Source organism: Vidua macroura, chromosome 7, assembly GCF_024509145.1.
Source record: "Vidua macroura isolate BioBank_ID:100142 chromosome 7, ASM2450914v1, whole genome shotgun sequence".
In the NCBI taxonomy this organism is placed as follows: Eukaryota; Metazoa; Chordata; class Aves; order Passeriformes; family Viduidae; genus Vidua; species Vidua macroura.
Window position 1 is genome coordinate 9,984,164 of NC_071577.1, and position 25,805 is coordinate 10,009,968.

Below are 25,805 nucleotides of genomic sequence, written 5' to 3' on the forward strand. Positions count from 1 at the left end.
TTATCAAGGAGAAGGATGAGTATGCCAAGTTCCTGTGTTTTAACAAAACTTGACTTACATTTAGTGTAGACCTGACAAAAGAGTCCCATCCACATAATAATGTGGATTAAAGGGACTGGCTTTTCCTGGAGACCTTGCTTTTTCCCCCCTTTGACAGAACTCTGGCTGTACTCAGTGCCTATGGCTCGGGACCTGGACACGATGTACTGTCCCATACAGGAGGAGCACTAGGTTGCATCTTCCTTTGGGTTCTAAAACATTCACCAGAATGAGAGCACAACACAGCTGTTGCACCCAACTGCAATTTAGGCAGCACTTGTAAATTCTACTCTCAGCTCTGGAGAGAGTGCACTGTTTAATTGCCCAAGCATCTGAGACTGGCAGCCAGGTTTCCGGGTGCACTGTTCTCTCTCACACCCATCCCCAGTTCCCTATGACCACAATACTCCACTGCGTGTGCCACTGTCCCTGCACAACTCTGAGTTAACCTCCGAACTCAGCAGGAAGAAAAGGACGGAGTTTACAGCGGGATGATCACAACTACCCCTCATAACGCACCTGTCCCTGGTATTGTCTGTGAAGGGTGACTGTTTAAAAACCAATTACAAGCATACCAGAGATACCTTCGATCGCGTAAACAGCCGCCAAAACTACACAGCTGGGCAAGAACTGCAATTGCTATTCCGGAGCAGCAGTGAAGGGCGCAGACACCATAAATCACAGTGTACTCCAGACATTCGCATTGCTTCTGACAGCGGTTTTCCTCCAGATACGAGAACGCGATGTGCTCAGTAACTCGGCAAACCCACAGCTCGTCCAAGTTGGCAAACAAGGGGGGTTTTAGCAAAGCTTATCCATCAGTTTCCTCTGTTCAGCCTTTCTACCCACTTAAACAAGGGAGTTAACGCATTTTTCTCCTCAGACAGGCGCAATTCCTGACCCAGCCAGAGGACTCTCCCTTGCAGTGCCCTGGCAGCCCGTCCCACGTGCTAGGGCCAGGAGGGACCGGAGCGCTCGGGGGGGTGCGGGGTGACAGCGGCACAGCCCCTCAGGGCCAGCGCAGCCCTGCAGAGCGCTCCCGCCGCCTTTCATCCTGGGAATGACCGCGGAGAGCAGCCGGGGGAGTTTTCGGACGAAAAGCCTGGTAGTGGGCACGGACAGCATGCCCGCAAGCTCCTCAGCTCCTCGCACTCACCAGCGCCCTGAGGGCTGCTCGGCAGGGGCACTAATGAAGGGCGGAGCGCCCTGTACGAACCACCTGATGAGCGGCTGTGGCCAGGTGAGGGGGCGGGCTTTGCTCCCAGGAAACCGACGGGAGGACAGTGGAGGTTCAGGTTGGGCATTAAAAAGAATTTCCTCCGGGAAAGTGGTTGTAAGGAGCTGCCCGGGGAGGTGGCAGCTCCTGGAGGTGTTTAGGGAGAGTCCGGACGCGGCACTGGGTGATGGATGAGGTGGGTTTGGGGCCGTTCCCCTGCTGCGCCGCTGCAGCGCCTCCGTGAGGGGGCGCGCGTGCAGCCCGCCCGCGGCGGCGGCGGCGGGGCCAATCAGCGCCGGGCGAGGTGGGGCCGGCACGCGGGCGGCGGCGGGACAAGATGGTGGCGCCGGGCGCGCTGCGCGTGGTGCGCTGCGGGGGCAGCGGCCTGCGCGGCGCCAGGGCCGTGTTCTCCGCCGACTCCAAGCAAGTGGGCCGGGGGGTTGGGGCTGCCGCGCTCGGGGGGGGGGGGGCTCCTGAGCTCCGAGCGGGGCTCTGCCCGCTGGTGTCCCCTCCCCGCGGCCTGCGGCTGCCGCGGGGCGCCCGGGCCCCTTGGGCCGGGGTAACAGCGTTTCCCCCCTGCAGGTACCTGCTGTGCGCCTCGGGGGACTTCGTGAAGGTGCTCAGCGTGAACACCGAGGAGACCCTGCGGCTCCTGTGCGGCCACGCCGACCTGGTGACCGGCATCCAGCTCAACCCACACAACCACATGCAGGTTTGCTGGGGGAGGTCTGGCTGGGGCTGGTCGGGCTGTCCCTGATCCTTATGTGCCACCGCGGGGGCTGTCCCGGGGCTGGCGGGAGTTTGGGAAGGGGCTGGGCGTGATTAGGGCATCGTCGAGCTGATGTTTCGCTGAAATCTGACGAGAAGGATAGAGCTATGTCAGTTTCCTACAAACACGAACGTGAAATGTCACGTGGATTACACTAGTTGAATGGAATGACAACAAAACTGAAATACAGCAAAATTTCCGATTCTTTGATTGAAAGGGTAAAAGAACCATGTGAGAAGATCAGAAATACTGTGGTTGGTGTTCGCCCTTCTGTATCTGCTGGTACTGATGCAGATGTAACTAAATACCTTTAACTTGTCCAGTGGCTCCCTCTGCCCCCAGCCTGCCTTCCCTGCTCCTAGTTTGCTTGGGCTTTTTTGGTGTCTCGATATAAACAAGATTTATTTACCAAGAGGGACTGCTCTACATATTAACGTTGCAAAATTAGATCTTCACATGGTGGGTATCTGTGCATTCACTCTTTGTGACAATGTACATTTCAAACTACAGTAATAGTGTTGTGTTTGCACTTTATTTGAAGGCAGCACAGAGCTGGTCTCTGTCCTCTTTTTTTTATTATTCAGTTATCTGGAATCAGGGTTGTGATTTTATGTAGAATCTGGTTTTGATATATTGTTATATATATCAATATATTTTATATATTGCTATTACTTATATAGTTTTTGGTTTTTTTATCTTCAGCTCTATTCTTCCTCTCTCGATGGCACCATTAAGGTGTGGGACTTCATGGATGGCATTCCCATTAAAGTATGTTGAGTTATTCCTGTTAAGAGCATGTCCAAAATGTTCACAAATCAGCCTGAGATGGGTTGTTCTACTATTAACACAACCTAAACCCCATCTAATTATGGCAGTAATAGAATGTGTGATGATGATAATGATTCAGATCCTTTCAGGGAAGAAGGTGGGAGATATACTGACTTTGCTACCTGCAACAGTTTTGAGTCCAGGGTAGCTCTGGGAAGTGTGCTGCAGTTTGGGATGCACCAATAGGAATTGATCTGATGGCTTGATAATATGTGCTGCTTACTCTTGCTCACATTTTCTGCTGAATACCCACCTGCAGCACTCCCCTAGCACTCTGGGTATGCCTTCTTTGTATTAGGCATAAGGAATCATGAGGCTTTTCAGTAAATTTGATGTCTCATATTTTATTAGTACTGTTTTAACATTTGTATCAGTCTTTGATAGAATAAAGATGAATTTGTCTTAGAATCAAGAATTTTAATTAATACATGAACATTTATTTAAGACATGATTTCCTTATTTTAAAGACATACACACAAATGTAGTAATTGTTGATTTCCTTCTCTTTTTATTTTCAGACTTTCACTGTAGGATCCAAACTTCTGGCACTGTACACACTTGCTAGTGCTGAGGACTTGGTGTTTGTTGTCATTCCAAAGAAGGGTGAACGAGGTACAGTACAAGCAGCATCACCCATGTAATCTCAGTCGTTCTGTGTCTGTGCTACTGTCCCAGCAGTGAGCAGTGTGCTGCAAGGATGGACTTTAATACATTAATTGTGAAATATTTTTTAAATCCTGTGGCAGATGTCTAGTCCTGCACTTTGTATCTCTTCCATTCTCATTCTGTGACATCTGTCATTCCAATATTTGTCTAAAAGAGTGCTTGTCTTTGCTTTTGAGGCATGTATTGCATGGATGTGGTCTTGTAGATGCAGTTCATCTTTGAGCAGTGCTCACCAAGGTTCAGGTTATACTACTGAAGTTGGGTATGAGTGCTGGGGAATATTCTCCCACCTTAGGCAGTATTATCATAAAGGGACTTGTCCTATTCACAGCATGTCTAGGTATTTTTGTATGGGATTATGTCTGCAATAAATACAGCTTGGCCTTACTGTGTACTGTAATATATTGCTACTTCAGAACAAGAGCAAATACTGTGCAGCTTCTCTTGGATTTTTCTGCTTACACTTGCATTGATAGCCATTGTCTGTTCCTCGTTCTTCAGTACTACTGTTGGTTTCAGAGAGATTTTTTTCTTTGGTCAGATACATTCCAGCTGGTCTCAGTTAAGCTGACAAAAGGAGCAGGCCAAGATCTGGAATGCAAGGAGCTCTCAGTGGTTCTGGATGGGGTGGGTGCATCAACGAAGCAAATTGCATTTGGAAGAGAAGTATGTCCACCTTTGGGTTTTTTTCTTCTCTGGGTGTTGGTTGGTTGGGTTTTTTTCCTTTCAAATGCTGTGCTGTTTATGCCTTTATGCAAAGCACAGCAGTACTGAAACAAAACTGAAAGTAAATGAATCAGTGTAAGAGCTATGCTTTCTTTAATATTACAGAAACAAAAAAGAAACTTTGACACTTATAATGGGAAAGTATTTACTCAACATCAGCTTATATGTTGTCTCCAGAGTAAAGTATTTTGTAGTGAAATGTGCTTTATTTTTTTCTTATGTGAAAACATAATCTGTATGTCCTAAATGGCTTTACTTTAACAGGGTGCATATGTGGTATCAGTAAAGGATGTGAATCTCCAAGTTTATTTTTTTGAAAAGAAACTGTTGAACAGGTAAGAATGAAATGTCAGGTATTGATTCAGTCTGATATATCCTAAATGTTTTTTAACTCATGATGTGTGCATACATGATATCATATTTGGTTTTCTGCTGGAGGGGATGTAGACACTGTGTAAGAAACTTCCTGTAGAAATGATCAGTGAGCAGATCAATGGCAGTGGTACCTTACCTTTGCAGCTGATGAATGTATTTTTTTTCAGTTAAATACTTAGGCTGATGCTGACCTGAAACAAGTGACATAGTTTGGGCAGGGCCCAGGCAGCAGGAGGGAAGCAGGAGAAAAGGAGAGGGAGAGAAAGACAAAGGCAAAAACTCTTTCACCTTGATTGAAGGTGAAGAATTAAGGAAATCAAGAGGAAAATAAGTATTTTTTGAGAGTGCATGTAACCATAACAACTTGAATATGTTTAATTTTTCTAATCAGAATTAATTTTTATGTGCACTAGCTGATCCTTTTGAAGATCTGTTTTAGAAAAACCAACCTAACTCTTACAATTAAAGTTCCTTTCTTAACTTTTGAAGGTTTTCCTTGAGTACAGTGAAGACAAAAGGAGACAATCGCTTCAGTTGTGTTGTGTGCCATCCTACGGAGGATTGCATAGCAACTGGCCATGCTGATGGAAAGATTCGCCTCTGGTATGTGCATTTTGGTTAGCTGTGTATCCCATGAACTCCTCTGACTGTAGGAATTAAGTCAAACCTGAGCAAAGCAGTCTAATTTGTCCTTAGCATTGCCATTTTCAGAAGTCAGAATGAGCAATGAACCTGCAGTGCTGACAGTGTATATGTCAAGTGGAAAAAATGCCTATGTTAAGTTATGCTCTGCTAAGTCTAAACTTAGGTGTAAAAGGTAATGTAAGAACAGCTGAAATAACTCTTTATGGGCAAGTAGAGTTGTAAGGAGAGTACATCAGTGGAAGACATGATTAAAAACATTACATGGTTAAGTTGCTTCCCGGGCTGAGTTGCTTAGTACATCTAAGATGTGAGGTGTAGACCAGGAGGGTTCTGAAAACCTGTAGTGTGGTTCCTTCCCTTCTTCTGCATCACTTGAGAGTGGGATAAACTAGTCTAGAAGTTAGAGGACAGGATGATATAATTGATTCAATTCAATATTTCCTTTTGTTTAGTCTGTTGTTGGTGTTGTGAGTAAAGAATTGTTTTGTTCCTCTCCACACAGGAGGAATTTCCGGCACAGGAAAGCGTACACATATTCCGCACTGCACTGGCATCATGATATTGTCATGGATCTGGCTTATTCTGTGGAGGGTGAGTAAAAGAAAAATAAAAACCAAAACAAAGCAATCAAAAAAAAACTACTTTAAAAACCCCAAAAATCTCATTCAAACAAATAAAACCTTCTCAAATTTGAAGTGTTGCAGCAGACAGGGAAGAATCTGTAGAAGCTCCAGGTTTGTCCACTTACTAACAAGTTAATTTCTAGAATTGTAAGTGTATCCAGGAAGGATCTGAAATAAAAATTAAAGGAGTTATTTTTTATATGCATTTTGATTGGCATTGCTTAAATTTCACTGTAGACACAAGTTCCTGTTACTTAATCAAAGTTTCTCTAGCAATTTAACAGGAGATAATGAGAAGCATGTCTGTGTGTATTGCCCAGGTTTGATATAATTGTTTACTTGTGACAGTTTAAAAAGTTTTGAGAAACTCATGTCTGTCTGTCATTGTTAAGACACAGGCTGCTGATTTTATTTCTTTTTAAACAAAACCTTTTAACTGTATTTTGTTGCTGGAAAAGGAACCAGGTTGCTGAGTGGTGGAGTTGAATCTGTTCTAGTCCAGTGGCGCAATGAATCTTCATGCCAGAAGGATTTCCTGCCTCGTTTGGGGTCTCCTATCGAGTACATCTCCATGTCCTCTGACGGCGTTCTCTGCTGCACCCTGCACACAGACAACAGTAAGCCAAAACACATCCTAGTATCACTTCAATGGAAATGCAAATCTCTATGAGCTTTATTTTGTTGATTTTGGATGAATTAACTAAGAACTGCATAAAATTTTATTAGTAACCTGAAAAAACAGATTCTTTTGCTCTTTGATCAGTTCTGTGAATTTGCTTCGTGACAGGTGTAACTTGGCTTTCCACCTTGGTGTCATAAGCTGGGAAAAGATAGATTTACAGTACACATGGTTACAGTTCTTTCCTATCATGAGATGTGTGCCTTTTGCAAGACTTGGTCTGCTTCTCTTTCAGGAATTACAATAATCAACAGCAACCTAAGGTTTTCCAGAAGTATTCAAGGGCTAATCAAAAGTAAGTGCAGTAAATTTGTCTTCCACTTAGAGGTTAGAATGTGTCACTTGACAGCTTTGGTCATTTGTCACCTGAATTTTGTTTCCAGGTAGGGATGTCAAGACTGGCCTAGTGGTTGATCCTAGAACCAAAGCTTTGGTCCTGAATGGAGAGCCAGGTCACTTGCAGTTCTATTCCCTCCAGAGTGACCAACAGTTGTTCAGTGTAAGTTGGATGGGCTTATACCAAAACTTTAACTTATTCAGTCAAGTAACTTAATATGGCAAATGGGAAAAACCATGCAGCTATCCCACAAGGCTGGATTCCAGGCTGAGATGTTCTTGGCTTTATCTCTGACTTCATTTTTTAAGCAAATCTAAATATTGGTACTGAAAAAAGTACTTTGAAACAGTATGCTATCCTCTTAAATGTCAAAAATTTGTAGGTAAAACACCTTCAAATTATTTTTGATTCTTTCCTACATTTCTCATCATTGTGGAATGCATTGCTGTAATTCTGCTTTCCCCGCATGTTGGCATACTTCATGCCACAGCCCAGTCAGGTCTCACTGGAGCCCTCAGAGCATCCTTTCTCCATGGTTTCATGAGTGGTATCTCTTACAGCTCTACCTGAATTTTAAATACACCTGTGGCCTTGCTTTGCAGCTGGACATTGTGCAGCGCCAGTACATCCACCAGGCGGGTCTGAAGCAGTCGGACCTGGTGAAGGTCGCGTTCAGCGCTCGGGGCACCTGGCTGGCCACGGTGGAGGAGAGTGAAGAAGTGACTGACCCCGAGCTACAGCTGAAGCTGTGGTTCTACAGTGAAGAGACACAAAGGTAATGATAACAGCTGGCCTTCCAGCTGTCAGTCACACAAATCCCTACTCAGATGTTGCCTTGCAGAGTTTTTCCAGACCTGGGGGGTTACCATGCACACTACAGCATCTGCAGCAGAGCACAGAGTTGCACTGAATACACACAGGAAATAATTGCTCTGGATCTCTTTTACTTACAGTAATCAGAGATATTGTAACCATGGGGCTTAAATTCACCTATTTTCTTGGTATTGAAAATCATGGACCTGACAGAATGGTTCTGTAGCTCATATGGTTTTCCCACCTCTCTGTAATCCATCATTAATTGATTAGTCCTTCACCAGAAGGTACAGAAGATTATAATTTTATTGTTGGTCTTTGTCTTTAGCTAACTTATGTATCTGGTTAATAGCCTTTCCCTGATTTTCCTACTAAAAAAATTACATTTTGACTACAAATTGTTATCTTCTTAAAGAAACAAGGCAAAAGAAAGCTACTACACAGACCAACCACGTGACTGATTTTCTAAGTACTGGAAAGACTGCCCAGGGTTCAGGCTGAGTATTTGAGAGATGTTTGCCTAGTGCTAATTCTTGGTGCTGGGCTACTGTATGGAAGCCATTAGGGAAACCTGATCTGTTAATGCAATACCATTTAGCTGTCTTAAATTCCTTTGATTGCTCTTCTCCCTGCCCATTCCAGAATCAGCTTGAACTGAAGTCTTCCCCAGGTTCTATATTAAACAGAATGGCAAGCTTCTGCTTTCTTTTCCTATAGCTTTGCACTGAACACCAGAATAAACACGCCCCATGACAACCATATCACAGATATGTGCTTTCGTGACATGGATGGGCTGGGAGATGACTCTCTCATACTGGTAACAACTGGCAGAGACTGTGTGTTTAAAGTCTGGGTGATAGTAGAAGACTCTGATCCAGAAGGTAAGCGTGGCTAAAATATAACTTACTCTTAACTTCTCCTTGTAACATAGAACCATAGGAATAATGTGAGTTGGAAAGGACCTACAATGATATTTGAAGTCATGCTGTAGAAATTAAGACCCTACTTTCATTTGCTTAGTCCCCTGCATTGATCTGCTTCTGCTGCTGCATGAAGTATTGTGTTCTCCTGAGCATCCTGTGGTGGAGTTCTGCCATAGTTCCACAGTATTAGTTTGGTATTGAGGTTCCTGATAAAGCCAAACACCTTGGCAAGCTACTGCAGAAGGGAATGGCAGCCTGTAGTCATTGGTTAAGGAACTGTTTGTGGTAATGATTTTTCCATGCTGAGAAAATGGATTTTTGTCAATCCTCTGAGTTGGCTTTTCTTTTGAGACTCCTGCGCAAAGGAGCAGGATACAGCAATGTGTTACTGTGTTTGAGCTGACTTAGTGTAAAACAATAGCACTTCTGCAATTTGACAGATCCACCACTTCAGAGTTCATTTTTTGAACATCTTTCCTTTCCATTAGATAGTTGAACATCATAGAATTGGTGTTTAGGTATTTCTGAGACACTTTTAATAACCAAATTTAACCTCTTGAAAGACATGCTAATGTTGACTTCTTTCAAACAGACCATCTCTGTATGTTTATTGATTGCTCTGTATGCCTTTGGATGTGAAATAAAAAAGATTTCCAACATATTAATATTCTTTTATTTAAATGTTATTACAGTTTCAGGCACGCTTAAGTGGCACTTTCCTGCCACTTGGGTGTCTTGTAATTTCATGTTCCTAAGTAGTTGTGATAGTGGTCTTGCTGAACTGCTTGCAGTTTAGTAGTCTGTTTGCCTTTTCATGGGCAGGTGAGAACATGTTCAAAAGTACTTTTGAGCTACTAGGGTTTCCATTTGGCATATTTTGCCAGACTTTCTCTTTCCAAGCTTTGTCCCTCAACTGTGGCTGCTGATGAGAAGAAAGACAAAACCTGTTGTTTACTGTACTAGTAATAATCTCCCCAGTGGTATCTGAAAGAATGTTTGGTTTTGCTTTTTTTCATAAATTATTCTGAGGGTAAATTATATCTTAACTTAATGAGCAGATACTTTGATCTTGAGTATAGTGTCAGTTGGGGATGAAACTTAATTTTTTTTTCCTTCCACAAAATAGTTTTGTATCTGCTGTGACCTCGTCAGGGTGTTTGTATTTAAAGTGACTGCAGGGTTTTGTTTCATGGCATATGTGAAAGTACCAATTAATGGTGACTGCTGTGGTGTATTTGCCCAGTGGAGCAGAGTAGGAATGCTCAGGTAGAAAAGCTTGACATGCTGCAGCTTCTCTGCAGCAAACATTATTTTAGCAAAGAGCCCCTCAGTTGAGTTCACTCTGGTATGTGTTAATTGCTGCAAGTCTCTTGCTGGGCCCCTAGATGGTGCCACGCAGTTGGAAGTACTCAATAGTTTCTGGCTTTTTGTTTTTTGTTGGTTTTGGGGTTTTTTTGTTTTTTTGGGGTTTTTTTTGTTTTTTTTTTTTTTTTTGTTTGTTTGTTTTGGTTTGGTTTGGTTTGGTTTGGTTTGGTTTTTTACAGGCAGGTCTTTTAATCATCAACTTGTAGCCATTATATAAAGGGTAACTTAGCATAGGGTGATTTTCCTTTTTTTCCCCATCCTACTCAAACGTTTCCAAAGCATGTAGGAATTATTTTATACTGGGAAATGTATGTTAATGTGGTAAGTACATCACTTCGCTCCAGTTTATTTTCTGGTAACTGTCAGCAGTGGGAAAGGTGTCCAAACAGAATGCAGTGGCAGGTGAACCAACAGAAGGAAGCATGCTGGTGGGTCACTTGGTGATACTCAAATCTTCTGCAAATTAATGAGCTTTCTTGGTCTCAAATGCAACCTGTGTTCAGATTTTGAATAATGCTCCTGTGTTCTTGCTAGAATTATGACAGAACAATTTTTCCAGAACAATAAGTGTTGAATCTGAGTATTTTTCCTAACCTCTGCCTCTGTGAGAGCACAGTTGATGGAGTTGGCAAACTAAGCATGAATATTGTACCATGTCAGTCTCAAGGTTCACTGTTCAAATGCAAAACTGAGGAGAAATGAAAACCCTGCCAGCTGTTTCTCATATTAGAACAGGGCAGATTCTCTGTACTCTTCAAAAATTGTGAAAGAAAACTGCTTTGCTCTTGAGCCTATTTTGCAATAATAATTGAATTCTTCTTTCTTCATGTATGGACTTGAATTAACTGGCTTGTTCATTCAACGCAGCACACCAGAGTGTGAGCTGGAGCTGTGACTTTGTAGGCAGTTACCACAACTACCAAGCTACGAACTGCTGCTTCTCAGAAGATGGCTCTTTGCTTGCTGTTAGTTTTGAAGAAACTGTCACTGTATGGGATTCACTTACTTGGGATCTTAAGTGTACATTTTGCCATCCACCTGGAAATATAAGGTACATTTTTCATCTGCTCTTTTATGTCTCATTTGAACTCTCAGAAAAGAAAGAATCAATTTATAGCAGTTCAAGACTGTGTATATGTTCATAAACATAGACACATAAACATTGCATTTATCAGTCTTAAATTTGTATATAGAAAAGACTAAAATGGCTTTTAGGTGTTGGTTAAAAATAAGATTGAGCATTGCAGTTCCTTCTTGCTTACTTATGTCTCTTGTACCTCCCCTCCTTAAATCTGTATCATGGAGCACACAAGTAGTGTGTTGATAGCCCTTCTCTTTTTCCCCATTAATCCAGGGGTGAATCAAAGTCCTGGAAAAGTATAAATACAAACAGTTGGTTCTTTATTTGTGTATGCATGCATGCAAATAGAAATTATAACAATAAAATTATATATTATATATATATAATTTATATGTTATATTTATATTTTTATATATATATATAAAATTATAACAATAAACCATGAGTAAAGGCATGATGACCTCATCTGTACTATGAAATACATATCTTGATCCTCTGTAACCTCTGTTCAAAAATCCATGTTTTCCTGGCAGACTATCCCAGCAATGCTCCATTGTATGTTGTCATGATAAAAGACATCAGCATTGTGTGGTCACAATATTTTAAAGACTCTTGACACAAAGAATCATGGCAGCATACATAGGTTTCTCCCTTCCATGTGCTGTGTGTGTGTTTGTAAGCTTTTCTTTTGTGTGATGAAGTCTGTTTTATGTTGGTCCTCTAAGATTAGAAATTGAGAAATGTTATTCTGAAACTGGTGTGCAGGAAAATTGTGGGAGGCATGTGAGCCACCAGCTTGGTGCAGTGGCAAGCTTTTCCCAGGCCAGCTGCCTCCTCTTACAACCTTTACTATTTTTTATATTAAAAGGAAATAAATTACTCTCAGAATATAATGAACTACTGTATTACCTGCATAACTTCAAAGGGCTATGCTTTAATATACAAATTCTCTCCCTTATTAGCTTTTTTGAAAATCTTTTATCATTACAAGTCATAAAGCTGTTCTGTTATTCTGAAACAAGAGACTGAGAAATTAAATCACATGCTTTCTTCAATTGGAGCAGCTTATAATAACCCTTTTTTAACTACTTCTCTCATTCTAGTTCCCAAACAATAGTAGGGCTTCTTTAAATTTATTTTCTAATCCCAATGTCAGTACTTACAGTTATGTATGGGTTTGTAATTTATTTAAGAGTTTTAAATCCCTCCTTTATATTGGAATGCTGTAGAAACTTGTAATCCTTACATATTTATGCACACTTTAAATTATCAGACTTATCTGATAGTTGTGTGTGGAGTTTGATGCCACTAGAGGTGAATACAAAAAGCAAATTTTGGATTTAGATACCAACACTAAATAATAACTGAATGGTTGTTGTGAGTTTTGAGTAATTGCTCCATAGAAAAACGAAGATGAACTCTGAAGGTGACTAATTTGTTTTGACTTTTTACTTCTGTAGGAACATCTGCTTTGGGAGACTAACATGTTCCAAGTACCTTATTGGTGCCACTGATTATGGCTTTCTGTGTTGCTGGAACCTGCTCACTTGTGCATGTAAGATCAGCTTGAATGTGTGCTAGAGTAATTTATTACTTAAAATTACTGTGAAACCTTGAAATAATTCTAGTTCAATTCCAGATTTAACACACTACAAAATGCCCTGTGGAAATGGGATTATTTTCATACTTAGGACAGTATCCTGTCCACATGCATGTGCTTTGTGTGTGCAGAATAAATCTTGGGTTAGGTGAACGATAACCCAGTAATAGGTAGTGTTTCTTACACTTGTGTAGGAGTTGGTAGCATTTTTGTGCTTTTATTCACCAGGGAATGAGTGGAGCTGCCTCTTCCAGCAGCTAAGGCCCTTTGTGTTGTTTGTTTGACCTTTTGTTTGGCTCCTTTTCACCTCTGGCTCTTGCTGTGCTTGCTTTTCAGTGGAGTGGAGTGCCCACCTCAACGTCGTAGTTCTGCAACCTGATCCCCTTTCTGAACATATTGCTGCAGTCTCATGGCTCTCCAAAGAGTCCAGCTGTAAGTACAAAGCCTACAAAGCCTTCTTTCACAAGTTATAATCAGCAGAATTTAAAACTGGGGAAGCACAATTTCTAGAAAATAAATTTTCTTAGAATTCAGACCATGAAAGCTGGAGAGGGACTTCAGTGTGTGCTTGCACCTGTGGAAACTGAGCCATATCTGACAGCAGCATTCAAATGAAGTGTGTTACCTTTTCTTCCAGAAGGTAGTTTCAGGTACAGGATGTATCTCAGGATTAACCACACTTTCTGGGTGAGGGTCTCAAATGTTCTTGACTCTCTCTTGTAAATGCAGAACTGTGCAGCTACATTTTAGAGCTCTGATATTAAATTAAGATAACTCTTCCTACAGAAATGTTAATTTCCAGCTATGTTCTCTGGACTGGAGTACTGTGAAAGGTCCCTTCTATTATTGAGTAAAGTTATCCTGTTATATTCCTGTGAACTGGTGCTTGGAGGCAATCCTGTCCAGCCTTCCTGGCTGTGATACACAGGGCTTTGAGAGCTGGCCAGGAGCATAAGAATTTCCTGATTTAAAAAGAAGATATTTTTGGTTTTGCAGTGTTTGTGTTTAAACCAAGTGAGCCACGGCCAATCTACATACAGAGAAATCTTTGTAAAGAAAAGATCCTGCTTGCTGCCTTCGTTCCAAGAGATGAACCTGAAATGATAAGCTCAGAAAAATACCTTTGGCTAAGAAATTCCCAGCTGTTTTTTCTTACAGATACACAAGTAAGGAATAGTAATTGGTAGGTGGTTCCTGGGGAAAAACTGAGTTTTATTTAAATGGATTGATAGGAATTCAAAGTTCTGTTTATGAGCATAGGAGCTCCTTTCTTGATATCAAGTCATTGTAAGCTGTGCTTTGTTGCAAGCTTCCAACTGCCAAAACAGCCTAAGATCAAAATTATTTACTGGATTTCTCCTGTGAATATTTTATTCTGCTTCATTGATACAAGAGACTAGATAACATGGGAACATTGCCTATGCTGTTTAACTTAAACAAGTATCTGGAAGCTGTATGGATTATTGCTGATTATTCAAATGTTCCACATGATGGTCAATTTCCCTGTAATTTCTGGATGGGGGTGTGGGGGTTTTTGTTTGTTTTCTGAAAAAATCTATGGAACCTGTAGGTGCATTCTTGCTTCTCTTCAGTTTCTTTACAAAATGAAGAGATGTTTTGCCTCTTCCACTTGCCTGATAAAACTTTTGGGCCAGTTGGAAGCTTCTGTAGGCAAGCTATGTAAATAAAGAAAGCAGTTTCACATATGATAACTGTGCTCCATCCTTCTGTATTTTAGGAGCTAATGACACTTAGCACAAAGTCTCTGGAAGAAAGGCTCACACCATCAAGCAAACAGGTACCTCTCATAGAAGTTCTGACTGAGATGGACAGAGCAGTTCAAAATTCTGATGGTTATTTTGTCATACTGAAATTCCCTTTTGTCGTGACAATGCACACCAGATCCTTACCTGGAGTCACAGGCTGAAGGGACAATAATCTGGATTTGCTTATTTTTTGACAAGAACTGCTGTTTGTAAAAATTTTCTTTTAAGTATCAGCTGCTCCCCATTTCCCCTGGGAGGAAAGTAAGAATACTTTTCTAAAAGATTCAGCTTACACAAATGAAACAAAACGTTTGAGTAAGTTCTTTCCTTGTCTTGGTTTCTCTAACACTTGGAACCTTGAGTGTGGTCTGAACTGTGCTTTCTAATGTCAGTCAATTGTGACTTACCAGGAGTTCCAGAATTGCATTCCAGTATGTATTTCTGTGGAGAAGCAGTATGGGAAATTGGATTTTTTTTTTAATTCATTTTGAAGAAGTTAAAACTGTAACAGCAGCATTTGATTGATTTGGTTGGTTAGATAAAGTAGATTAAAGTAGAAGTTACTATCTTTTTAATACAAAATGATGTGGGACTGTGGGCATAAGCAATCAGTTTCTTTGGAGGGTGAGGAAATAATTTGGTGTTCAGATTAATGTATATTGCTGAAGTAAAATGCCAGAAGTCAAGGTGCCATGTTTTTCTTCCCATTACATAATTTAATCTCTCTGCAAATGATGGTGGAGTATAAATGATCCTTTGGTTTTCTGGCACATGCACCACCTTCCATATTTGGAAGTTAGTAGGTAGATCAGCAAATTAAAATCTAGTGTTCTTGAGTCTAGATTCTGGAGAGTTTTGCAACCCTCTGTGCAAGGATTCCCTCCAGGCACCTGACAGAGAATGAGTACAAAGACCCACATAAGTCGGTTGAGTTAAATTTGAGTGTAGGCTTTTCTCACTTGGGTTTATTCTGAATTTTGGTAACTTAAAAGAAGATAGAACTTAGATTTGTGACACTAAAATTCTACTTACATTTTTTCAAGCTGGCAGTGGAAGAAAGTCTTCCTGTGACACCATTTAGTGTGCTGTTGGGAAAGCACAGACGTCAGCAAGCACAGGAGGATATAGACCTTGGAAAACCAGTTGTTCATAATAAGCAGGAGCAAGCTTCACCTGCTGTCAAAGAGGTAGGAGTAATTACAGTAAATGTACAAGCAAAATCACAACAAACAAAGCCTTTCATAAAGCTTCTGTTTTATCTTTGCAGCTTTTGCACACTCCAGCACACGTTTTGCCATCTGCTTCCTTCCTCTGCACTATATTTATTAACTCATTGCTCATCTCCAAAGAGAACAAAAGGTAAGAAAAGTTCAAGAACTCTCCTTAGTTATCAAAGTTACTTTAAATTATGTGAGTCTTTGTTTTGAAGTGTAAAAGCAGTTTTCAGACACTCTTTAACTATTCAGTAATTCACTAGAATACTTCAATGTGGTAATGGTCTGGCTGTCTAGTGTATTGGCTCTTTTGTTGCTGTTGTTTTTGCTGGGTTTTGCATAATGTGCTTATACACAAAACACTGCCTTTTACATGCAAATGTTCTCTATGAATTTAACTTTATTCCAGGGATTTAATGGCTTTTTAGTGCTATTTTTGGTTAAATATTAGATTCTCAACTTTATTTGAAATTAGTATGACTTGCTGCATAATTTTTGATTTCAGTTTCTAGATACACCAGTAAGTTAGAAGCTTGATCTTAAGAATTTATTTAGAACTTAAATGCAATTTCTAAATAAGCTACAAAATACAAGTGTACACTGTAAGCACATTTAAGTTTGGCTTACAGTGCATTAATGCCAATTTAATAGAGTTGTTTGATAGGTACTTAAAAGTGTAGCTTTCTCCTTTGGGATCAAAGGAATGCAGGCACAGGGATTACGACAGTGGTATTGTATTAGGATTAATCTTGTCACTTACACTGAAGGTAGTTCAATGATTGCATTTTTGTGCCATCTATTCTTTGAAGTGCTTCATTAAGCTCTGCCAGGCCAGGGAGGAAAACCTGTCCTTGCAATCAGGTGTTGTGCATTTGCCAGACGGGTTTGTGGGGCCAGAGCTCACCCAGGAACAAGCAGCTCCTGAGTGTGCCCTGGCTTCTGCCACGTTGTGCTGGCCACTGCTGCACGATCTCTGACTGCATGGCACAGCAAAACAGCCACAGAACAGTGGCAGAAATGTAATACACGGGAACTTGCATCTAGTTTCAGTCCTGAAGAATGTGAGAGTTCAGTGACCTGTGTAAATATTTGCACTTGCAGAGCTTGTAATTTGACAGTGGTGACTACTGTGGCTGTGCATTTAAAGGTACATGTAATTGTAAGCATTGGACCCTTAAAGATTGACCACAGTTTATCACTGTAGAGTGTATCTATTATACAGTGGGTATATTATTAACATTAAATGCTTCTATTTTCCTTGGCAATATGATATTACTGTGTGCTTCTCCATTTACATTGTGTGAGTAATGAATAGTTTGTGTTACAACAGATAATTTTTAGAAGACCAGTACTGTTTTGCCATGCAGTTCACTCTTAACAGATCTGCAATATTTATACAACAGACAATTGAATTAATACTATTAATTAATGCATTTTAAATTATAACAGTTCCATATATTTGTTGGAATTGTGCTTTCTACTTCAGCACAGGCTTGTGCTGAAAACTCTTGAACTCAGAAGGGAACAGCCACTTTAAAAATCTCTCTATGTTCAGAGAAAAAAATCAAACAACCAAAGAATTTTTTTCTTTCCTAGTAATGCTCTAGGCATTGCAGTAGTTTTTAAGACCAAGTGACCTTTTTCAGATTTGAAAGAGAAGAATGGCCTTCTTGAATACTGTCTCATTTACCAGTATATCCAACGTTTCTGATCCTGTAGGACTGCAATGTTGTAACATTTGTTGTAATGCTGACCTGCCTGCTCTGCAGTTACCTACTATATTTCAAGAAAGAAAACTATTTTAAGTTTACTTAGAGTAGAGCTATTTGGAAAATGAAATTGAGGTGGCAAGAGAAGTATAGTAGGTAGACTGAAAGGAAAAAGGCAGACTGAAATAAAAAAAAAAAAAAGATAAAATCTTGTTTATTTAGTTGTTTGCATGATACTTTTCCCCTATAGTACTGTAGTATGTGAGAGTACCTATTAATTGGGTTGTTTCCAACCATCTTCCAGTGCTGAAGAAGTTGCTGATGAAGTAGAAATGGAAAGTGAAAAAGCAGAGGATGATTCAGATGAGGAAGATGTCACAGCAATGGAACAAGAAGATACAAGCCACGTGGAATTATTAGGAGAGATGACATGTAAACTGTCTAAATCCCAGGAAAAAGAACTACGAAAAATAAGAAAAATTGACTACAGTTGGATATCAGCCTTCTAAACAGACATCTTACTTTTTTTATACTGCAAGCTGAAGCTTTGTGGATTAAGTATTCTTTAAAAAAAAATTCAGGTCCTCTGGCCAAAAATTTTAGCAGCTTCTCTTTCCAAAGGAATGCAGAACAAGGGGGAGTGATTAAAGTTTTGTAAAGCTGATTCTGCTCTAAGTTCATTACTGATTCTCTGTGAACTTAGAAAATGCTTAACCTGGTGTGGGGGCTCCCCCCTTGCAAATGTATTTAAAAGGCTAATAGCAAAACTGAGTTCATTATCTGACTTGTGATCAGTTAGCAAAGTGACAGCTCAGCTGCTGAAAATCTTCCCCACTGAGGTTGGGTTATTGCTGCCAAAGCAGCAACAGCAGCAAATGCCTTCAGTTGGTGAGAGAGCTTAGCTCAAGGTGTGGCAGGGGAGATCAGGGGGGTTTTTGCTGCTGTATACAGGTAAGTAACAAATCTCCTCCCCAGAAGGTCCTCTGCAGCTGTTGAAACAGATGAGAAGTGGTTTAACATGCTTGGTTAGAGAATATAAATATTAATCTTCTGTGGAGCTCACAGAGTATGGAGATTCTTAGGTGGAGGCCACTCAGTATATCAGAGCACTGTGAAAGCTTTCCAAATATCAAGACAACTGCATCATGTAGGAGATGCATCAGTTTATGCAACAGCCAGTTTAACAGGCCTTTAATGCATCAGCTGCAATTCCAATCTATCACTTAACTATACATAGCAGAGTGTAGAATTGGTTTGAAGTGGTGCATTTGAAGTGGTGCCTTAGAGTGAATACAATCTCTGTAGTATGAAGGCAAGCCGATGCAAATGGCAGAGGTCACCAAAAGCTCTGAAGAAACAATATTTTGCTAAAACTATTCAGATTAAAAATGCTGGAACAAGACAATCCAATACTCAGTGAAACCTGAGTTCTCCCTACTCTGCCTTTCCAATAAAGTGGAGGACCCTTTTGCTTCCTCTCCTGTGTGTTAACACCATATAGTGGAAGGCAGTTAGTGGCAACATTTTTAACTTTTTTGGGGGAAATGTATCCTACAACAGACAAAATCTGCCACTTCCACCCATGTATAGAAATACTGAAATTCATCCTTAGGCATCAAGGAAAGCAGCTCAGAATTATTTTTCTGGCAGGTTTACCTCTCCCATTTTAAGATAAAGGCAGTGTTTGCTCCTTTGGTGTGCTGGCAGGTCCATCAGCTGCTGTGAGGTTAAACAGGTCCAGGCTGCAGTCAGGGATGAATGGATGTTGTAGCAGCACCCAGAGTGTGGCACAATAGTGACCTGTATGTTTAGGAGTGAGGTATTTTGGATGTTGAGCCTGCCATGGTGAGGCTGTGGGGGAAGTCTTAAACCCTGAGAGATGGAAACACTGCCATAGAGACAGGGGCCCCAAAAAGAGCTGGTAAAAACAATTCTACCAATAGATCTGAGTGCTGGCCTCAGGAAAGGAAAAAAAAACAAAAACTAGTTTAAAACCTATTATTATAGAAAATTACCTTTTAATTCTGTAAATTCACTATCATGGATGTCAAAACATGAATGTGAGGATATGAAGATACTTTAGAAGACAACATTAATTTCTGTAAAAAGTTTTGGAATGTCTGCCATGCAACTTGAATTGAGTGATGACAGTCCCTTGCACACTCTTTATATTTCCTTCTAATCAGACATTAATGGGAATAACAGTTAATTGATCCAGTTTCAGCCTAAACCAGCTAGGGCTAACTTAGTCCCGTGGCAGCAAGGGGCTCCTGCATCTTCTCATACAATAAAGTCAGGAGGTACCACAGCTCTTCAGACTACCATTACTTACAACTGTGAGGCACATTTTCTTCTGCCATAGATTATTTACTAGGACTAGTATTACTGAGAATTTTAAGGAAAGTTTTTAATAATTAGGCATTTTTTTTCCTGTTTAGGCCTTGGTATACAGAAAAATAACATTTTAAGACCTGTAAAAGTTTTTCAAAGTTAGTTTGCCTGTAAGTTCATGTCTCTTATATATATCACACTTACAGGGAGAGAAAGAAAACACATCCTATCACAATTCTGGCCAGTTTTCTGCTTTTGCATTTTTCTCCCTTTGTATAACAGCTTTTTAGATAACCTCATGGTATATGTAGCTGAAGCAAAAAACCCACAGCTCCCCAAATGTAAGCAATTTTTATTTCCATCCCTCTTACCTGCAGAGCTGAAACTGATACAGCCTTTTCATAACCTTGGACCCAGTAGATTTTTCCCTAAATGAAGAGTTTCAACAGAACAAATTGGGAAAATTATTTAAGACTGTAACTGACAAATAATAGGTTTTGAAAACTCAGAAACATAAAGAAAGTACAGGAAAATAAAAAGTATATAGATTCCCCCTTCCCCTCCAAAAGATCCATCATACTAGGAAAATATCCATCATACATACTTTTGTATTTTTCTTTAAATAATATCAGACTTCAGCTCTGTGAAAAACAAGTATGAGTGAAGCAGGGATCTATACACGTTGTTGCAGAAGTGCTGCTTCAAAGCCTGGTGTTGTGTTACTGTGTCAGCAACATTTAAGTGTGGCTGTAAAGGAGGAAACTTTAATATCTGTTCATGTGGGGTTTTTTAAATTCACATGTTCTTGTGAAAGTCAAGTGCTTTCCTGGAAGCCAAGCAGGTATGAGCAAGAGACAATTCATGTGCAAGTCAGCATGGGAAGGTGCAGTTCAGTTTTGTGTTCAGGCAGTAGTGCATTGTGTTAGAAATCTTCAGCAAGATACAGCTTTTGTCATTACTGACTTGGTTTTGCTTTTCCCAGCAGACTGGATGTACTGGGATATCAGAGGGCCCTCACTTTATAGTTTTCTCTGTGTGTTTTTTTTCTGCTCAAGAAGGAAATACATTTCTGGTTACAGTTTTACTACAGTTAACAGGCACATTCTTGACCAACCTTTTAGAAAATGTCTTCTGACTGATACTGCAATTACAACAGTGAAGAATACAGAGGGAGGGCTGCTACTGATTTGTCTGTGGTTGCCTTGGAATGCTTTAGTTTTAAAACAGTTCTCTGCTGTTCCCTTTTTTTTTTTTTCCTCTCCAATCTTGTGTATCTCAGTAGCCATATCAGTCCCTGTATTTACTGAGATGCCCTAAGTCAAATCTTCATTTGATTTTTTTGGCTTCTGCTTCTTCCTTCTAAAGGCTACTTTACAAGATTTTATTATTCTTTTATAGAAAGATTTGACACAAAAGACCATAGAGAACAAGACTGAACTTAATCTCATTATTCCAGTTACATGATAAATACAACAATAAGAAAATACCTCTGCAGTGTGTAGAGGTCAGTGTTCAATACCTGTGGGTGCCCTGTGCATCACAGCAGGACAGCAGTTTCCACAAAAGCAGTCACAGCTTTATTTAGGGTGAGGGACAGAACACACAAGGATGGCAGGTGCCTAGAAGGGAACTTGTTTATTTCCCAGATTTTCCACTCAGACAAGTGATTGGATAAACATGAGGGCCTGAAAATCCAGCAGCTATGGCAAGCATTACAAAAAATAAATATACAGGCAAGGCCTTATGGAGCACATCATGGCAATGGGCTTTGACTGAGGGGCTGCTCTCCTGAGACTGCTCAGGTGCTGCTCTAAGTGCTGAAGAGGTGATCAGTAATTTTAGCCCATTTGTTCCAGTCAAGTTTAGTTCCACAAAGACTGAAAATCACTGCTCTTCAGTGGCATTTTGTGAGGCCCAAACGAGTTATTAGTTAACAGCAGCTCCAACACGTGCCCTGTCCTTGGTGGGCAGACTTGGCAGGAAAGCTATGAGAAAGGGGCTGATATTACTAAACAGAGGTTGCTGTGGATTTTTGAGTTCAAGAACAGGGGAGAAAAAAATCCTGCAAATTGTGCCACGTGTTTTAGGATCACCTGGATCTTTGTATTTCAGCCTAGCAATCATTTGTGTGTCTGGCCTTGGGGAGGCTCTTTCAGATACCTCAATCTGCCAAATCCCAGTCTGCAATGAGCCTTCTAAAGCACATGCTAACAGCCAGAGTTAGAACCAGCAGAGAACAGGACAGAGGAAAACAACAACAGCTTCAAATATAACTCAGAGAAACCTGAACAGACCTTCTACCCCAAATCAGAGGAACTGAGGTATATTTATTCTTGACAGATGCTAGTCTAATTTTGCAAACCTCTGTTAAAAGCCATTCTATGGTATGGAATCTGGTCAGTGCTTACCTTTTCTGACAGGCACAGTTTTTCCTAATAAAAGTAATCTTCCTTTCCTGCAAAATTCCTCTGCCATTCTTCGATAAGAAACTGTAGAAAAAAAATGAAAGGATGCTACTCTATTTCCTTTAAATAAAATAACATCCCTTTTAACTTTTATTTTTGCTTTTCCCTGGGCCTTAGCAACACCAGAACTGTCCTTCAGCCCTTCTTTGGGCTAATTGCTTACAGGTTAAATATTATTCTGACTAATTTGTAATTTCAAGGGCAAAACTTGTCAGGGTCATTTAAAACATTTCTGGAAAGTCCTAAAGCCTGTTCTTTCTCTGTTCTGGCTTGTACTCCTTGCTGATTACCATTAGTATCTTTCTGGTGATGGCAGAAGCAAAGGCAGCAATTTGTATGTCAGCTAACACCCCAGTGCTTCTCAGCAAACCCCTCTCCCAATGCAGAATCCCTGCAGAGCACTGGTTTCTGTGGATATCCCAGTTCAGACTGAACAGTGCAGGTTTAGCTTTGGCCTCTGCACAGCATTTCCTTCAGGAGTTAAGTAGTAGGCTGTAATGATGCAAACTGGAATTTAGCCAGGGCAGCAAGGTCGTTCCCCTCTAAGGTTGCAAAAGACATTTAAATAATAGTCTGAACAGCTCTGCATTTTAACTACTTCACTAACATAAAGGGGTGAGCTTGTCACAGTAGGGTCTCTTCACAAGATGAAATCATTATCAGAGGGCAGAAATAATGAACAATATTTGTGTTTGTACTGTAAAGCCAACTCAGGATGAAATCCCTACTCTTCAGAAATCACTGACAAAGCACCCTTTCACTTTATAGTCCAGGGTCACAAAGTCACATTGCCAACAAGGTAAAGTATCAAATCTTAAAATACTGCTATAAGCAGTGTTCTGAATTTATGTGTGGTTTGAAAGTGAATGTAGCCCAAGCATCTTACAAAGAATTTCTTGTTAATATTGTTGGTAATAGAGGGAGCGTAAATACCATAATGTGGCTGTAAGCAAAGTTACCACACAGCTCTGGAACCTGTGTATCAGCACTTCCTGAGGCTGTGGGTTTCTCAAATGCTTTGAACATGTAAGTGGCCACCATGGAAGGAAACATTCCCACCTCCCAGCTAACATCTGCTGCCTGCTGCTGCATCTCCTGTGCCAACACAAGCTCTCACTGCCTTTGTGAGGAACTGGCTGGGGGAAAAAATCTGCGTATAACAAAACCAGATAGTACATGAATAAATAGTTTAAGATGTTCACAGAACTGCAGTTCCACTGAGAACAGGGCAGGACTTTTCTTCAAGAGGTTTTTCTATGCTCAGAACATGAAGTTTTAATGCTATACACCTAAACCTCACTCACTTGTCCCAGAGCCTGTCCCTTGTGCTAGGAGAGCTGCAACCACACCTAGAACATTCCCAAGAGATGTTTGTTTGGTGTGATACCTGAGTCAGCTCAGCTCTCATGCAGCAATTCCTGATTTCCCCTTACACCCTCTTCCCCCTCTCCCAAAATAACAGGTAAATAAACAAATAAAGCAGTTGCCAGCAGTTCAAAGAAAATACTTTTAGACTGATGGCATTAAACTGCTGAGGGTGATTATTCTATTAGCTTCTAAAATGAAAACTGTTAAAGAATTGTGAGCTTTTTAACATGTAAGGAAGTATCATTATTGGAGCCAAGACCTTTGTCTTCTGTTGACCTTTCCAGATGCAGCTGTGTAACTAAGAATTAGGCTTATCATTCAAGAACACACATTGCAGCCATCAACTCATCTAATTTCTTCATGAGAGCAGCAACAAAGGCGTAGGTAGAAGGTAGTGCCCAGAAAAGCAGGAGTTTTTGCCAGTTTTTCAAAATGGCTTTCTTATACTGCTGGCTCCTTTATTTTAAACTAGCAAAATTATCCCAGCCATAAAGCTGGTTATCAGTTACTGTTATTGATGCCTCGACTTATGTTTGCAGTTTGTTTATTTTATTTTTAGATTCAAAACTGTGATCAAAGCTTTGAATATCTTGGCTATTTGATTTCCTTTAGTGACCAAAGGAGTTTTCATTTCGTCCTCAAACCAGTGAAACAAACAATCTCTGCAACATTATCTGAGATGTTATCTCTTTCATTTCTAGTCACTGACTTTACAAATAATAAAGTAACTTCACTCTCTTGTAAAGTTTGCTAGTAAAAAGCAATATATATAATTTTCACCAAAGTCAGACACTTCTGTAATAAAAGTTTTTGTTCGGGTCAAGTTTCTTCTGTCCCTTGAGCTTCCTTGCCCCTATTCTTCTCTTACTTGCAGTCCTAGCTTTTCTGTGGAAGAAATACAGGGAAAGCAGGGACATCTTTCACAGTTCTCTTCCTTTTCCACTTTGAAAATGAAGCTTAACATAGCATGAAGTTCATCTTATTTGTTAAAATTATGTTAAGCTAAGTTCTCAGTATGAAAGACAACTAAATCCTGCCTCAGGAGGAGGATCAGAGTGGGTTTGACACCTTGGGCTGTTGCCCTGTGACCAAGCAGGAGCACAGGGACTGTTGGGATCACGGCTGCAAAGACAGTGAAAAGCAAGTCCCAGGTAACATCGCTTCCACCTCCTGGGTTTTCTTATGAGCTGCAGATCGCTCCATTTCCCCTATCACTTCAAAGAAGGAAAAGTACCAAAAATAGAAAGAGTAAAAAACAGTGCATGAGCTCTTAATACAAAGAGACTATTTAAACCCTGAAATAGTCCATCCTGAAAAGAGACCTTTTTCACCTGGCATAGCACAAATGAAAGCTGGATTTCTGAGAACTATCACATCTGTAGGAAAGGAAAATTTTCATAGTGCTTGCTGTACAGCATGTTATTTCTGGACTGCATATTCTGTGAGTGTGCTCAGGATACAGAGACAGTTTATCTTTCCTTTTCTATGAAATCTACTAGCTGATCTCAAGGATAAAGTGGAAAGAAAAACTCACATCAATTGCAAAAAAAATACCCACTTCTAAATCAACAGGTTAAATGAAGCCAGAAAACCACCCTGAATGCCTATAAGTGCAAATCATCTGGAAGCCATAAATAATAGCTTTCCAATTAACCAGCAAAGAATGTTCCAAAATACATTTCAGCTTGGAATAATGCAATGTAAGTAGAACCAATTACAAAATAATTAAAGATGGGCTGAGATATACAAATAGTGGACATTTCCAGCTGCTTCTCCCAGCTCAGAGGTAAATCAAGCCACTTCCACAGTTCAGGTAAAACAATTCAGTAGATCCTGTAGAAATGCTGCAAAGATCTCTCTATAAATAGATAAATATAATACAACTATGGTTGAGACCTCAGCTTAAAGATGGATACCAATGCAAACACAAACATGTCAAAAAAAGGGAGCTTCTTATTTACATTCAAAAAAAAATTGATAAGTTCTTAAATAGTTTTCCAGACTAAATACAACTGTGTGATGTATAACATTGAAATCCTGCATCCAGAGAAATAAATTTTAAGCATGCTTAGCTCTTTGTTAAGAGAGAAGGAACCTGCAGACTCACAGGTGCTGCTCAAGTTGCAAGAGCAGTGTCAGCAAGCAAAGGGATAGCAAAAGGGGACAGGAAAAAAAAAAACCCCATTCCTTACAGCTTTAGGAGAAAGAAACCCAAGAAGTTCTATGCACAGCACAATATTGCTAGTTTTTCCATAATTTTTTGGGTT

At 40.3% G+C, this 25,805-nt stretch overlaps 2 protein-coding genes and 1 long non-coding RNA gene across 3 annotated transcripts in view; 1 reads left to right on the forward strand and 2 right to left on the reverse strand.

Moving 5' to 3' along the window:
* The window catches only part of SLC40A1 (solute carrier family 40 member 1), a 179,242-nt gene that overhangs the window by 112,127 nt on the left and 41,310 nt on the right, over positions 1-25,805 (reverse strand). The gene's annotated exons all lie outside the window — the stretch shown is intronic.
* Positions 1,585-18,038, forward strand: WDR75 (WD repeat domain 75). The gene is made up of 21 exons (XM_053983058.1): positions 1,585-1,678; positions 1,838-1,967; positions 2,727-2,792; positions 3,371-3,464; positions 4,060-4,184; positions 4,509-4,579; positions 5,109-5,222; positions 5,767-5,855; positions 6,346-6,504; positions 6,802-6,861; positions 6,950-7,065; positions 7,506-7,678; positions 8,434-8,597; positions 10,872-11,055; positions 12,546-12,640; positions 13,022-13,117; positions 13,682-13,851; positions 14,424-14,483; positions 15,495-15,638; positions 15,719-15,810; positions 17,679-18,038. The coding sequence occupies exons 1-21, from the start codon at positions 1,593-1,595 to the stop codon at positions 17,881-17,883; spliced, it is 2,493 nt and encodes an 830-aa protein (XP_053839033.1). The 5' UTR covers positions 1,585-1,592; the 3' UTR covers positions 17,884-18,038.
* The window catches only part of LOC128810314 (uncharacterized), a 71,540-nt gene continuing 65,811 nt past the window's right edge, over positions 20,077-25,805 (reverse strand). Inside the window, exons 3-4 of the long non-coding RNA XR_008438006.1 lie at positions 22,114-22,194; positions 20,077-20,133 (exon numbers count right to left, since the gene is read on the reverse strand). This is a non-coding gene — a long non-coding RNA (uncharacterized LOC128810314). The remainder of the gene's footprint in view (positions 20,134-22,113; positions 22,195-25,805) is intronic.